The sequence below is a fragment of the Zonotrichia leucophrys genome, chromosome Z (assembly GCF_028769735.1).
Source record: "Zonotrichia leucophrys gambelii isolate GWCS_2022_RI chromosome Z, RI_Zleu_2.0, whole genome shotgun sequence".
NCBI lineage: Eukaryota > Metazoa > Chordata > Aves > Passeriformes > Passerellidae > Zonotrichia > Zonotrichia leucophrys.
In genome coordinates, this window is record NC_088200.1 from 57,499,826 (window position 1) to 57,513,964 (window position 14,139).

At 41.0% G+C, this 14,139-nt stretch overlaps 1 protein-coding gene across 1 annotated transcript in view; it reads right to left on the minus strand.

The window, feature by feature from the left end:
- The window catches only part of CPLX1 (complexin 1), a 113,334-nt gene that overhangs the window by 39,819 nt on the left and 59,376 nt on the right, over positions 1-14,139 (minus strand). The window contains exon 3 of the mRNA XM_064735155.1: positions 3,711-3,886. Coding sequence (XP_064591225.1) covers positions 3,711-3,886 — 176 coding nt within the window. The remainder of the gene's footprint in view (positions 1-3,710; positions 3,887-14,139) is intronic.

Below are 14,139 nucleotides of genomic sequence, written 5' to 3' on the forward strand. Positions count from 1 at the left end.
GAGCATGGACTAGGGGCTCCTCAGGACTGGACTCTACCACAGTGGTAGAAATAATAAATTATGTAAATAACTAAGAATGACAAAAAGAAAGTAATTCACTTTCACTGCTGAGGTGCGCACATACACAAACAATGCATTCATAGAAGGCAGTATTCCACCCAAGAGCACTGGAAAGAAAGCTGCTGCAGCATGGCAAGTTGATAGTACTTGCTATTCGCAAGGTAGCAGGAATATTGGGTATCCATAGCCTCACCTGCCAGACAAAGGGGCACTGGAGGCCTCTCACACTACCATCTCAGTAGTCATGCCTGAGCTGGTCAGGTGTGGTAACTCTCCACAGAGGCAGCTGGGATAGGGCCCAGAAGATCTGTGAGGCATTAGTGTCAAGACCAAAACCAGATCAGATCAGAATGTTAGCTGCATGCAGCCCTCCTGAGGTAGGAGGAAGCTGGAGTATAGCCCAGTTATCACTACCAGATGCTGGACTTTGATATTGGGTAGTAGCTCAGACTAGCAGCACTGGGTAGATATTGGGTAGTAGCTGAGGTGGTCCAGTTATTTCAAAATGTCATGTCCAAATGTTATTCCTAAAATTTCATTTCCAAATGAAAATGCATCATATTTTTAATGGGGGGGAAACCCAAACAATTCATTTCTGTGTAATTTGTACTACCTCTCCATAAGTAATTTCCACACCCAGCTGCCATGCTGGGTGGAGGGCATACAGGTCTCAATTTCTCAATTTAATTGATTGGATGTAAAAGTTAACACAGGCTGGAATGTATCTGTGTCATTAATTTCTTTTCTTCTTCAATTTGTCATCATTTCTTTTAAGCCCTGCCATAGCTCCCATATTTCCTAAAGCCCTAAACAAGAGAGTGCATGCATAAGACTTGCTGGAAAGCCAAGGCAAAAAGTCAAAAGCAACAAACACGATGAGTCCATCCTTTCTGTCAGCCTCACCTAGAGCCATATGAGCTCGCTGGTGAAGCTGTGATCCCCTGGATTGCTCCCCTAACATCCTGCAGCTGCACTAAGGAATAATTGTAACTGTGGGTTCTTAACCTATGACACACACTTTCAAACTTTTACTCTGCATAAATAATCAGTTCCTATTCAGTCACTCAAACTAATTGCTCATTTTTCACTCTCTCACATGAGAAATGAGCAAATATTATAATGGAGTTTTTTAACTTAAAATGTCTTTGATTTTATTCATACCTGCCAAAAGCAACTTGTGCTTGTATACATACCAGACAGAACATGTGTTTCAGTTTTCTTCTTTTCTGCATTTCTGTTTTTAGGGGAGTTATAGAAGAAATGAAGGCAACTGCTAAATAATCAAGTAATGAAGGAAGTAATCCATCTCTTTTTTAATTCTTTCAACATTTGCTTCATATTTCCAACCACCAATCATCACTACTAGAAGACAGTCTTGTATATAATCAAAACCATCTCTTTGTCAGGACAAGGTGAGAAGAAAAGAGGAAAAGATACAGCTCCTTTCTACAGCTTTATCCATCTTTTCTGATTCTGCAGAAAACACCTTCATCTTTCAAATGCATGCTACTTAGGATTATTCCCAGGAAAAAGAAAACTGTGGGAAACTGAGCTCACAATCCAAATGATTAGCATCAGGACTTCCTGATGCTAATCTCAAAGGTACTCCACCACACCAGTCCAGAGCCTTGACTGAGGTCAAATAACATTCCTTCAAGTATTCCTGTTCTCCTTTTCTTCAGACCCAACTCCTTGACAGATTTGCAAGGATTCAGTGCATTTTTAAGAGATTTTGTCCCCCAGTGCTCAGCCAGCTCAACAAAGTCCAGGTAGTTGCCAGTATCATAGGGAAATCCCCTCTGGCTGTAGCTCAGGCTGTTTGCATCCTACTCATGAATGAGATCACCTTGAAATTACAACACAGGCATCTCAGACTTTTTTAATGGTTTTACAACAGTTTTCCCAACAGCAAGAAAAGGGCAGCCCCTATCTACATCTGGGAGCAATTCAGTGGTCCAGAAGAAACAGTCACTAGTGAAAACTGGGCATTAGCTCATTTGCCTGCATATACTCTTTTTCTCCCCCTCATGACCTTTGTCAGTGCTTAAAAACAGTTCTACTGTAAACACACCTTTAATATACTATGCACACATTGGTATGCTTATATCAATATACTAGATTCTCTAGATATATATTCATTAAATACATTATTGCTGGGGTTGTTCAGCCTGGAAAAGAGAAGGCTCCAGGGAGACTCCATTGCAAACTTCCACACCTTGAGGGGGCTTATAAAAAGGAGGGAGAGGAACGTAGTGACAAGACAAGGGAAATGTTTTTAAACTAGAAGAGGATTGGTTTAGATTAGATATTAGGACGAAATTATTTCTTCAGATGTGGTGAAGCCCTGGAACAGGTTGCCCAGAGAAGCTGCAGCTGTCCCATCCCTGGAAGTGTTAAAGGCCAAGTGGGATGGGCTCTGAGGAGCCTGATTAGTTAAAAATGTCCTTACCCATGGTAGAGGGGTTAGAACTAGATGATCTTTAAGGTACTTCCAACCAAAACCATTTGACAACTCTATGATTCCATTATTAAAAAACAATTTTGACCACGTAGAAGTTCTGCATTTCTGTCATCCTGTCAGTAGCCTTTTTAAAATGATCATATAGATAGCTTTTTTTGGCAGTGTCAAAGGTAGACAATTCCCTCTAAGTCTTTTCTTTTCTTAGAAGCATAATCCCAAATTTCTTTATTTGCAGAACAATTTGCAGTAACTCTTTGCAAGCTGCACTGTGTCTCCAGAGAAATTTACCCTCATTCATGCTTCCATCATGAATCATAAGAACTGGGTAAGAAGTTTGGTCTAATGCAGATATAGTTTTGTTTATGTCTGTTCCAAGACATGTTCTTAGAGCACAGAGGTAGGAACTGCAAAAGGGAACACCTCTTATACTAAACAAGACTTTCTTGTTTTATCTACAGGTATTTTCTTTGGCACATCCTGTGAGTCACCTGACAGGCCTTCATCATTAGAAACCCCTTGTCCAACCATTGCCCACATTTCTTTCCAAGATACCTGAATACCAGGAGACCTTCTTACAAACATAACTTATTCTAAAGAGACACTTTTGACCTGGCCTTGAGGGTGAGGCATCAAAACACAAACACACATCAATCCCTAATAGTTAATGTATAAAAATTTTCTTTCAGATGAATCCCATGTGAGTGGTAGAAACCTAAATATTAACAATAGAGTAGATTTGTCCCATATCACCTGGTCAACACAATAAAGCTTTGGAATCAATACATAAGATAACTGCAACAGAAAATCACTCTCAGAAACTCACTGAATTATGACTTTTCTCACAAACCACAAATGCAAGTTTGGAAAGCATCCTCCAAGGGACAAGGAAGCCTCTAATAATTAATTTAATGTGAGTGCTTAATAGATGATAAGAAAAATAGATGGGTTCCTTCCCTCACCTTCTCTCTCTATTTCAGGTTTGCAGGGCTTTGCTCTGTGGCAGGTGTGTTTAAACAGGAACAGGACTTGAGGAAGAGTGCACAAAATTAGAAAGCTCTGTGTGGCAGAGTAAATACCTGGTTCTATCCAGGTGCCTAGGGAAGGGAACTAGTCACAAATCAGCTGAAAACAGGTGTTCTTTACTGGGCATTACAAGCTGACCAGCGTGTGTTGAAAGCCAGTTACCTACCTTGTCTCTAATTCCTTGTCTCATAACTTCTCTTTCAGCCTCCATCTTGGCATATTTGGCTTTCCTCTCTTCCTCTTGTTGCCGAAGGGCTTCCTGTCGTTCCTCTTCTTTCTTAGCAGCATCTGGGTCTTTCTCCTCATCCCCACCCAGCATCTTTCCCATGTCTTTGGTAGCCCCTGGAGACAGCAAAAGAGAAAATCAGCCCTGTAAGAATGTGGTGAGACCCCCAGGATGACAGCTCTCCCCTTTCCCAGGCTCAGGGCCATTTGTCATTCCCTCTGCATCTGCATCAGTGAAAGGTTTCTCCTTTCACTGGGGAGGCAGCACACTCTTCCCAAGCAGGAGGTGGGCAAAGCACTTAACCTGATCAGGTAAGTTACCTGGAACTGGCAGGAGAAGCACAGCAGCAAAAGGAAGAGACCAAATTTGTAGATCTGCATGATGGCAGCACAGTTTGTTTGCAGTCCTGAAAAGGACAAGCTGCCATCCACACTATATTGTCACTTCATCAGCTCAGCCAAGTGACTGAAGATTGATTTTGAAGGGTCTTTAATGTAATAGGCAAGTAATACATGCAGAACAAAATGACACCAGGGCTGGGAAAGGAGTTTGAAATCTTGATTGCAGAGATGAGTAATCACACTCTTAACTGCTGTCAGAAATTACAAATACCATGACAGGTAGGACCACATGGCATTAGCAAACAGTTGGAGTTGATGAATTCTAGGTTCCTACCATGGATCAGAAAGAAGCATCATCTCTGCGCGTCTCTTAAGAGTTCTTGGACACCACCACCTCTAAGGCTTAGTACCTAGGTGAGCTCATGGCTTTGTCTTGTTCCATTGCTGAATACACATTGTTCCCAAATTTTCATTCCCTGTGTGCTCCTGAGGCAGTTTTTGTTGTTGTGCAAAGCCCTTGCACAACTATGCAAATGAGATGGAGGTTTCCTGCATGCCCTTTTATCCCCAACGTGCTGCATAAATCCATTTATCCTGTATTTCAGTCACATTTTTATTAGCAATGGCTGTCAATAATCCAGCTAGGAAGAAAAACAGCGGCTGAGGAAAGGGGAAGAGCATGTACTGTGATGCAGCATCATCAGGGCACTGGAGGGCAGCAGCAGGATCAAGCCTGGTTACATGGATGAAGAGAAGACACATATCCTTTGGAAGAAGTGTTGGACCTTTCCTGCAGCAGGAAAACACTCTGCATCTTTTACTAAAAGAGATTCCTTCTTCCTTGAAAAATGCTGCAGGTCCTTAGATGCTGAGTCACAACACCTCTATATTGGCTCATTGCTGGCTGAGATTTAACTGATTTAATCTGAGATAGCCTTGTTCTTACACACAGTCACAATTACACAAATTCAGCATCTTTTGTTTTCCATAAAGCAAAGATTTCTGGCCTTTACAAAGGCTTGGGCTGGAGGGAGACACTATCAAAGACCTGCCAAGTAATTGCTGGTTTCATGAAAGGTTTTATTTCTTTCCTTAGTGAAGGAAAGAGGCTCTCACAATCCTTTATAAATTACCCTTATAAATTACTCTTTGTTTGTCAACACTGCTGAAGGACTGTGATTGCTCTTGCTTTCCACATCAGTTCTTGGGACAGTGATTGTGAAACCTTGATCCTGAAGGTAAAAAAAATCTGCAACCTGTCACAATGATTCCTCCTGAATTGCCATAGTGATGGCACTTGCCATATCAACTATTGCTTCTAATAACCACTAAGGAAGTTTTAAAGAGGTAAGCAGATGCCTTTTTTCTCCACACTTCGTTTCCAGGTTAAATGTTTTCCCAGAACCCTAAGCTGAAAGCAACCCTGAATCAAAAATAATCCTCCAATCCCCCAAAATGTGACAGAGAAATGTCCCCTTTACATCTCCTTCAGAGAAGCATGGGGAAACTGGTAATTTTAAGCCCTACAAGATCTGGTTGTAATACACAGGGTTGGGGGTTTTTGCCAGGTGGGAAATAACAACAGTAAACATGAATGTCTGTATTCAGCTGCCTAACCACACATCTCTTGATGCTTCCACTGCTGGGAAATCTGTGGCTTAAAACAAAAAGGCACCTAGGGACCCCAGACAAACCCCACCTGGAATATTCATGGTCCCTGTCTACTGTCAGCCTTCCTCTACCACCATTTTGCATCCTTCATTGCAGGATCAGAGTAATACAGAAACTCTTGCATATTGATGGAAAATTTACCCAGACCATCTGGCAATTTCTTTTCTGTAGTGCAAGGAAGGCTAACTGAAATTGCAAGTAAGCTAAAACTTCACAGCAAGCAAAAAGGAAATATGGCCTAGTTGTGTCACATATGCCTACTACAGGAATCTCTCTAAGCAGCCTTTTTGTGCAAACACCAATGATCACAAATCTCACTAACACCTTTAACTTCTGGGTTCCCCTCAAATGATTTCTCCACTGATCTTCAAACTGATTTGGGTTCAATAATCTATCGAGTTTATCCCTTTTTAGCTTCCCTCCACTTAGAGCTACTCAGACAGCATAAAACTCCAGTTACTTAGGAAACAGAATTCAGCAAAAGAGATTTTTTTTTCCATTCTAAGCGCTACTTCTAGACTATCATTAAGCTGTAATGTCAGCTCAGCTCATCACATAAGAAGTGAAATTGCATAACTATTTTTTATTTCTTAGGCAAGACCAAGCTTTTAATTACATAAGGCATTTTGCTCTGCAGCCATTCAGCATACAAGACACTTAGAAGAACAAGAATGGATTAGGGTCCTCATAGATTATCTTCATTCATCTCTGATTTCAAAGTCACCTAAGTGTTCAAAATGCTACACTGTTAACTAATTGGAAGGCAATGTATTATGAGAACCAAAATTTTACACTTCATTTTAACTAAGGACTCTTGTGTTACTTTTAGAAAAGCTTTTTTTCCATCTCTTTTGTTCTTCATCCTAAACTGTAGACTTTGTTGTCAACATTCCCTGGATAACAGCTTATGTTTTTAGCAGTTCAGCAGCAAAGATTCCAGAGAATTCATCTACGTGCAACTGAGATGCACCAGTTATGGGCACAAGCAAAACGGAGGAGCAATTGTTCTGTCTGCTTTTGAAACTTCCAAGGAAACAGAGGATGGACACACTTACTGAATCTGTTCATATGATAAACCTGGGAGTTTTTGTCTTTATTTTTTCTTTTTGTCTTTCCCACCCCGCTCATGACATATACCTTGACACAAAGAGAAGTTGTGTCAAAGAGACACTGCCACACTATTCATCAATCAGTATGGTGTTTCAATCAACACTATTTCTAACATCTTTAGACAAGACTACAGAAAGGAAACAGAAACAGCTAAAGCTGCAGGACAACGTTTGTCAACTGTCAACTTTCTGGCTACAAACAGGGACCTGCCCTCAAAGAACAAAAAACTTCTATATGGAAAAAAACCCCAGAAGCAGTGTGAAAAGAAGTGGCATGGCAGTTCTTTCAAAGTAATAGTAATTCCCTTAGTCCATATAGGCTAAGTAGCTAAACAAACAGGTGTTAAACCAAATACTACAAGTGCACTCAGATATGATGTGCTGGTTTTGGCCAAGGTGGAGTTAATTTTCTTCATAGAGAACTACTTACAGGTTGCATTTTGGATTTGTGCTGAATACAGTGATGATAGGCACATTTTTGTTATCGCCCAGCAGGGCTTACACAGAGACAAGGCCTCTTCTGCTTTTTGTACTGCCATACTGGTGAGGAAGCTGGGGGTGAATGAAAAACTGGGAGGGGACTGGTCACCCAAACTGACCAAAGCGATATTCCAGAACAGTATTTAAAGTTGGGTGCAAGAAGGAGGGAGGAGGGAACATCTGAGTGATGTTATTTGTCTTCCCAAGTCGCTGAGAGGCATGAGGGGGCCCTGCTGTCCTGGAGATACAAAACACCTGCCTGCTCATAGGAACCAGTGAATTAATTCCTTGTTTTGCATTGCTTGCATGCATGGCTTTTGCTTTCCCTGTTGCCTTTATCTCAAACCTATAAGTTTCTACCTGGTGGGGAGGTGAGTGAGCAGTTGCATGGCGCTTGGTTGCTGGTTCGGGTTAAAACATGTCGTATGCATTCGTGTCAGTTTTGCTGGGTTAAATCATCATTATGCATGTGGAAAAGATTAATGTGGTTGTTCAGGTGCCTGTGGGAGACATTCCCCAGCAAAACAGCAGAAAAGCTGCTGCTTCATCTGTCTGGAAAGCAGTTTTACAGTGAAAGCTTTGGGGTTATGGTGGACAACACGAGCTCACAATGTGTCCTTGCAGCAGAGAAGGTTAACAGTCCTCTGGGCTGCATTAGGAGCAATGTTGACAAGAGGTGGAAGGATTCTTCCCATCTACTCAGCCCTGTTGTGACCAAATTTGGAGTTATACGCGCAGTTCTGGGCTTCAAGATACAAAAGAGAGATGGAGCCACTGGAATGAGAAAGCAAAGAAATGAGACAGCCATGAAGACATTTAGGATGCTCAAGGACCTTTGATACAAGAAGAGCCTGAGAGAGGGACTGCTTAGCCTGGAGAAGAGAAGGTTCAAGGGGTTGCAGGAGTATGTGTAAACAACAGAATTAATATGAAGGAGACAGACAGGTACCCAGTGACAGGAGAAGAGATAATGTGTACAAACTTAAGTACAGAAAATACAATTTAAATATTAAAAAAACAAATTTAGTTGCAGAAAGTCACTGTGGAGTCTCCATCTGTGGAGATATTTAAAAATTCATGAGCCACAGACTCGAGCAACCTGCTGTAGGTAACCCTGTATAAGAATGAGGTTGGACTAGACAACCCTTGCAGATGGAGCAACAGCTTCAGTGTGTGACTCTGTGAGACCTCGTAAGTAAGTGTTTTGAATTACATCTGGAGGGCAGCAGCAGGATCAAGCCTGGTTACACGGATAAAGAGAAGACACATACCCTAAATGGTGAAGGTGTACATGCCCAAACATGTGAAGAGTACATGCCCAAACATATCCTGTATCTGAAGAAAAGTAAATTCTTAACTGCCAGACCTCTGTTACAGAAGCACCACCAACCATGAGCTAACCCATGTCAATAGCTGACTGACATCAATCCAGCTTTCATGAAGAAAATGTAAACCCACAAATCAACTTGCAAGAGTGAAGTTGAATTTGCCACTTGATTAAAAAAATAACTGTCCTAAATATGGCAGGCAAAGTTGTGTGTTGGGAAAACAACAGGATTAGGATTACTAAGGATGACTTCCAGAGAAATAGAAACATCTTAGGCCTCCTTAATTAATTAAGGAATGATGGAAATTTGCACACAGCATTGTTTCAGATAAGATAATTACGTGAAATCAAAAGCTTTTCCTCTGCAAAAAACTCATTTCATATTGTAGACCAGTAGTACCCAAACCTGCGCTTCAAAGTTTACACATGTGTGTATGCTTAGATCAGAGAATGGTGCAAAAGTTCTACCTCTTAAACACAGGTTTCACAGGAAACAACAAGGATTTACCTGAAATAGGCATGCGCTGAGAGAATTTTACAGGGTTTTTGTTTTTGTTTTTTTTTTGGAAGTACTATTTGTGGCTGAGCCATATTTAGATTGAACAGACAGGACAACAGATTCTTCAGAGTCTCTAAATCACAGCATGTCTCTTTATCACATCATCCAAACATAAGGAGCTAATCACAGAGTACTGTTCTGGAGCAGGAATGGGTCACTCAGTTTTGCAGAATCACTTCAGAATCAGAACTAAGTACGTTTTATTGATATCAGGGAAGATCATCAAGGCTATGATATAAAGCTTATGTCTGGAAAAAACAACCAAAACATCTGACTTCCTCATGCTACATTCAATAAAAGTGAAACAGCCCTCCAGGAAGTATTGTGTAACATTCAAAAGTGGTACTTTCATGAACAAAAAAACCCCATGTTTAAATATTAATACTAAATAGCTCTAAAGAAACCATCATAATTTCTCAATTAACTAAAACTAATACACCTAACAAAATGGATTAGTGATTCCTTATGTAAACAAAGAACTGATGCCAAATTCAGTTGAGGAGCTCATTTGAGAAATCATAATATCTTGGAGAATGCTATTTTCTGGTCTTTTTGGTAATGTGGGGATCTCTGATAAGGACCATTAACATTTTGTTAAATTAAGAAATTCTTTATGAAATTCAAAGTTCAGAGTAGATAGAGATATGTCTCTCCCCTTACTTTTCCTGATCCACTCATCATAAATCTTAACACAACTGAGATAGGATGCATTTGTGTGCATTTGTGCTTCCTGGGACAAGCTATGAGTTGATGCTTATTTCTAAGTCAGTGAGAAGCCTGTCTTCTTCAGCATTACCTTTCCTTTGATATCATGGGGAAGACACTAGGAGGATTACAAGAGGTTCATTTAGACATGTCAAGTGATGAACCATGGGTCACACGTCCTGTGCAAGTTAGGTAGTGGCAGAAACACAAATGGGTAAGAAATAGGATTAGAAAAGGAGCACTCAAGGCTTCAGTTCACTTTGTTTATAAATTAACACTACTGAAAAATAGATGCCTACTGGGGACTTATACTTCAGCCATTCCCATTCCCCTTCCCCAGACTCAACTTTCTCTGTCTCTGGTATTTCCCTTCAATCTTTCTCCCTCTACTCCTTCGACAAAATGTATTGCAAAACAAAACAGTTTTTCTTACAGGGAAACAAACTGGTGAACTGAAAAAACTCTAAAGGTACATGAGATATTTAAGGATATTTGGAGGTATTTAGAACACCAACTATTTTGAAACATCATCACTATGGTATTGTGTCATTTCCCTTGCAGACATCGAGGCAGACTTTAAAAGCTGATGTTGAAGTGCCTTTTGCCAGCTTGGCACAAAGCCAAATGGAGACACTTTGAATTTTCTAGAATTTTTTTTCCACATTCTCTGAGGCCTATATTATTATATATAGGTTATAACATGTGCAAGACCTATAATTCATTCGGTAGATGGGTATTGAAGACAAAAAGTGAATGAGGTAGATAGCCACTTCAACAGAAAACGGTTTTTCTTATCTTATAACCTGCTGAACAGTCTTCTTTGGTAGATAATGGAAAGTACGTTTTTAAAGCAAGACCCTGTCAGCTTCATTAAAATAAGTTTTTAGCTAAAATCTTAGTCACTACATTTTTATTTCTGCAATCTCCATCTCTGCACAGTGACAGCTCCTCTCTAGCTACATAGGACAGTACAGTACTTGCACACAAATCAACATCAATCTCCTGGTACCTGCACATTTGTGCAACACATGGATAAATTCCTTTCCTATTGTCTCCTTCTAGCTTACAAATAGCAATTCATATTTGTAAGTGAATTCTTCACTTAGTATATTATTTATTTCTTTGCACTGGCATCGTGTTGTTTTAACACAACTTTAACTAAAACAATAAAGTTCCCCATTAAACTTATATGGAGACATAATTTTCAGGTGATATTCATTTCATCTGATATTAGACCTGTAGTCCAATATCCTGGACCTTTGGAGCTCTCTTATTTTTCATGGAATCATAGGATCATGTAGGTTGGAAAAGATCTTTAAGATCATCAACTCCAACTTCTAACCTAAGACTGTGAAGTCCACCACCAACCACATCCGTAAATGCCACATCCACGTGGCAAAATGTATTCCATGTATTTTAAATCCATGTATTTTAAATGCCTCCAGAGATGCTGACTCTAACATATCGTTTTTACAGTCTGTTCCAATGTTTGAGAACCCATCTGCTGGGAAAATTTTTCCACATATCCAAGCAAAACCTCCACTGGAACAACTTGAGGCCATTTCCTCTTGTCCTGTCCCTTGCTACCTGGGAGAAGAGACCAACACCCAGGTGGCTAAAACCTCCTTTCAGGTTTTAAGTGATGAGTCGGTCTCCTTTTCTCCAGGCTGAACACTCTCATCTTCCTCAGCTTCTTCTCACAGAACTTGAGCTCCAGACCCTTCACCACCTCTCTTGCCATTTCCTGTGCAAGTGCTTCAGCACCTCAATGTCATTCCTGTAGTGAGAGGCCCAGACCTGGACACAGCACTCAGGGTGTGCCCTCACCAGTGCCGAGTACAGGGGAACAGTCCCTGCCCTGCTCCTGCTGGCCACTCTATTGCTGACACAGGCCAGGAGCCACTGGCCTTCCTGGCCACCTGGGCACACTGCTGGCTCATGTCCAGCTGCCATCCATCAGCAGCCCCAGGTCCTTCCCTGCTGGGCAGCTTTCCAGACACTCTGCCCCAACCTGTAGGACTGCATGGGGCTGCTGTGACTGAACAGCAGGATCTAGCACTTTGCTTGTCATTTGTTGTTGAGGTTTTTATTTACCAATCACAATTTCCATTTCATGACAAACAAGAAGTCAGCACTGGGCTAATACATATCTGTAATTGAAAATGATCCTATAGATGTTTTTCCAGGCTGAAGCAGGTGTTGCATTTTATAATCAGTTTCTGGAAGATGTCAAACACTCTTGATGGCCTGTCAGTTCTACCTGATTTGTATGCATCAGAGTAAGCATTCTTCTTATCTCATACTGTGCCATGCACTTTTGATGCAGTATAGTTTATATCTCTGAGGAATAAGATATTCATTTCAGTTCATTCATTAGCTTGCAAAACTCCTCTGCTGTAAAAAAGAAAAAGAAAAACAAAACAAACAAAACAAACAGGAAAAAGAAAAAAACAAACAAAAAACCACACACTCCCTAGCTGAAATACATTCTTCTGATATTCTATGATGGACTCTTTCATTCTCCTTCTGCTCTGTGACCTTTCATGAAGCCTACCAGCCAGCATGAACAATTATTTTCTGATACACGAGTGTATGCCAAATATCCATAAATATTGTAAGATGACACCATTTCATGCTGATAACTACAAGATGGTGGTACATTATGAGGTGGTTGACACAAACATACAACACAAATGTGCAAAGACAGAAGCTGCGGGAAGGTTATCAGCTACTTCTGATAACCTTGGGTAGGGCGAGGCTTTGCAGAAGAAGAAAGAAACAGTGTCATTTGTAAACCCATTTCACATTCTGCATGGGTTTTATTTTCATCTGACTGCATCATTCTGCAACTGAAACCATGGTGAAGCACTTCTGCCACTGCCTTTGAAGACGCACAGGCTGTTAGGATAAGCTATTGCTTCAGTCACTCATAAAAGCAATAATTGCATTGATTGGAAACAGATTGGAAATGTCATGAGTTCACATAAGCAAGTCCTGTTGAAGAAGAAAACAGACAACTGGATCAAAGAATAGAATTTTAATACATCATTTATATTCCAGTTTTGTTATACAAGGTGTTACTTTGGTGTGGATAGGTGTTTAAGTAGCACACCCATAACTACAAACTTGTCATACAAGGAAACACCTGATGACGCACATGCAAAGGTCAGTGTTAGCAGCGTCAATGTGTCTGGGTCAGCCTGACCCAGAAAAATGCCTTGGGCTGGGGACACATCATCAGAAAAATGCAGCTCACCACGTTGCTGTCTCAGATCCCTCCATAGACAGAACTCAGGCTTTCTCTCACACATACTTCACTCAGATATTTAACTAAACAGGCCCTGTGATGGAGCACTCTCCCTTCCCCATTCCACGCTGTTGCCTGTGCCCACTGCAGAAGAGCACTAGGTTGTGAGTCTTCAAAATGCTGCAGCTGTGCAAAGAGGGCCTGGAGGAGGCATCTCTGTTCCTGAGACCAACGCACACAGCAGGCAGGTTTCTGAGACTCCTTTCCCCACCTCCTGCCAGTCAAATCCTGCTACAAGACGGCAAGACGATAAAGCAAAAAGCTGGAAACAAAAGCAATCATCAGTCTTCAGCGTCAAGCACTAAGAGAATATTCAACCACTGTGCCCCCACTGGCTACAGACTGCGTGCACAGGAAGAGAAATGAAAATGATGCAGAAATAATGGGGAGGGATTCTGGAGCAGCAGACTGAGCAGTCAGCTGAAGAGTGCAAATGTGACTCTACTTTTGGAGGGATCATTACTACTCCAAGATACCTGGAGGGCCACAGTCTTCTACTTCTGCTGCAAAGTGTGTGCAACCCTAGCTAAAACACACTCTGCCTTGCTTTCAGGCACATTGTATAAGTACATTTCCAGATGCACAAAATTAGCAATCCATGCACTGTTCTTTTGGACTACGACACAAATCTTTTCCCTAAAAGACAAAGTGATGCCTTTTATTATTTGGAAAGGGACTAAGAAATATCTTAAGATTAAGAAGATTTGCAGCAATTAAGATAATATAAGTTTCTGTTACTGCCTCTGCTCCAGAGCTGCTGCATGCAGCTTTGGGAGGTTCTCCCATTTCTCTTTCTCAGGAATTGTGTTCATCTTCATTGTTTGCATTGTAAAGCTGCTGGATGCAGGCAATTTTGAGCCAGATCTACAC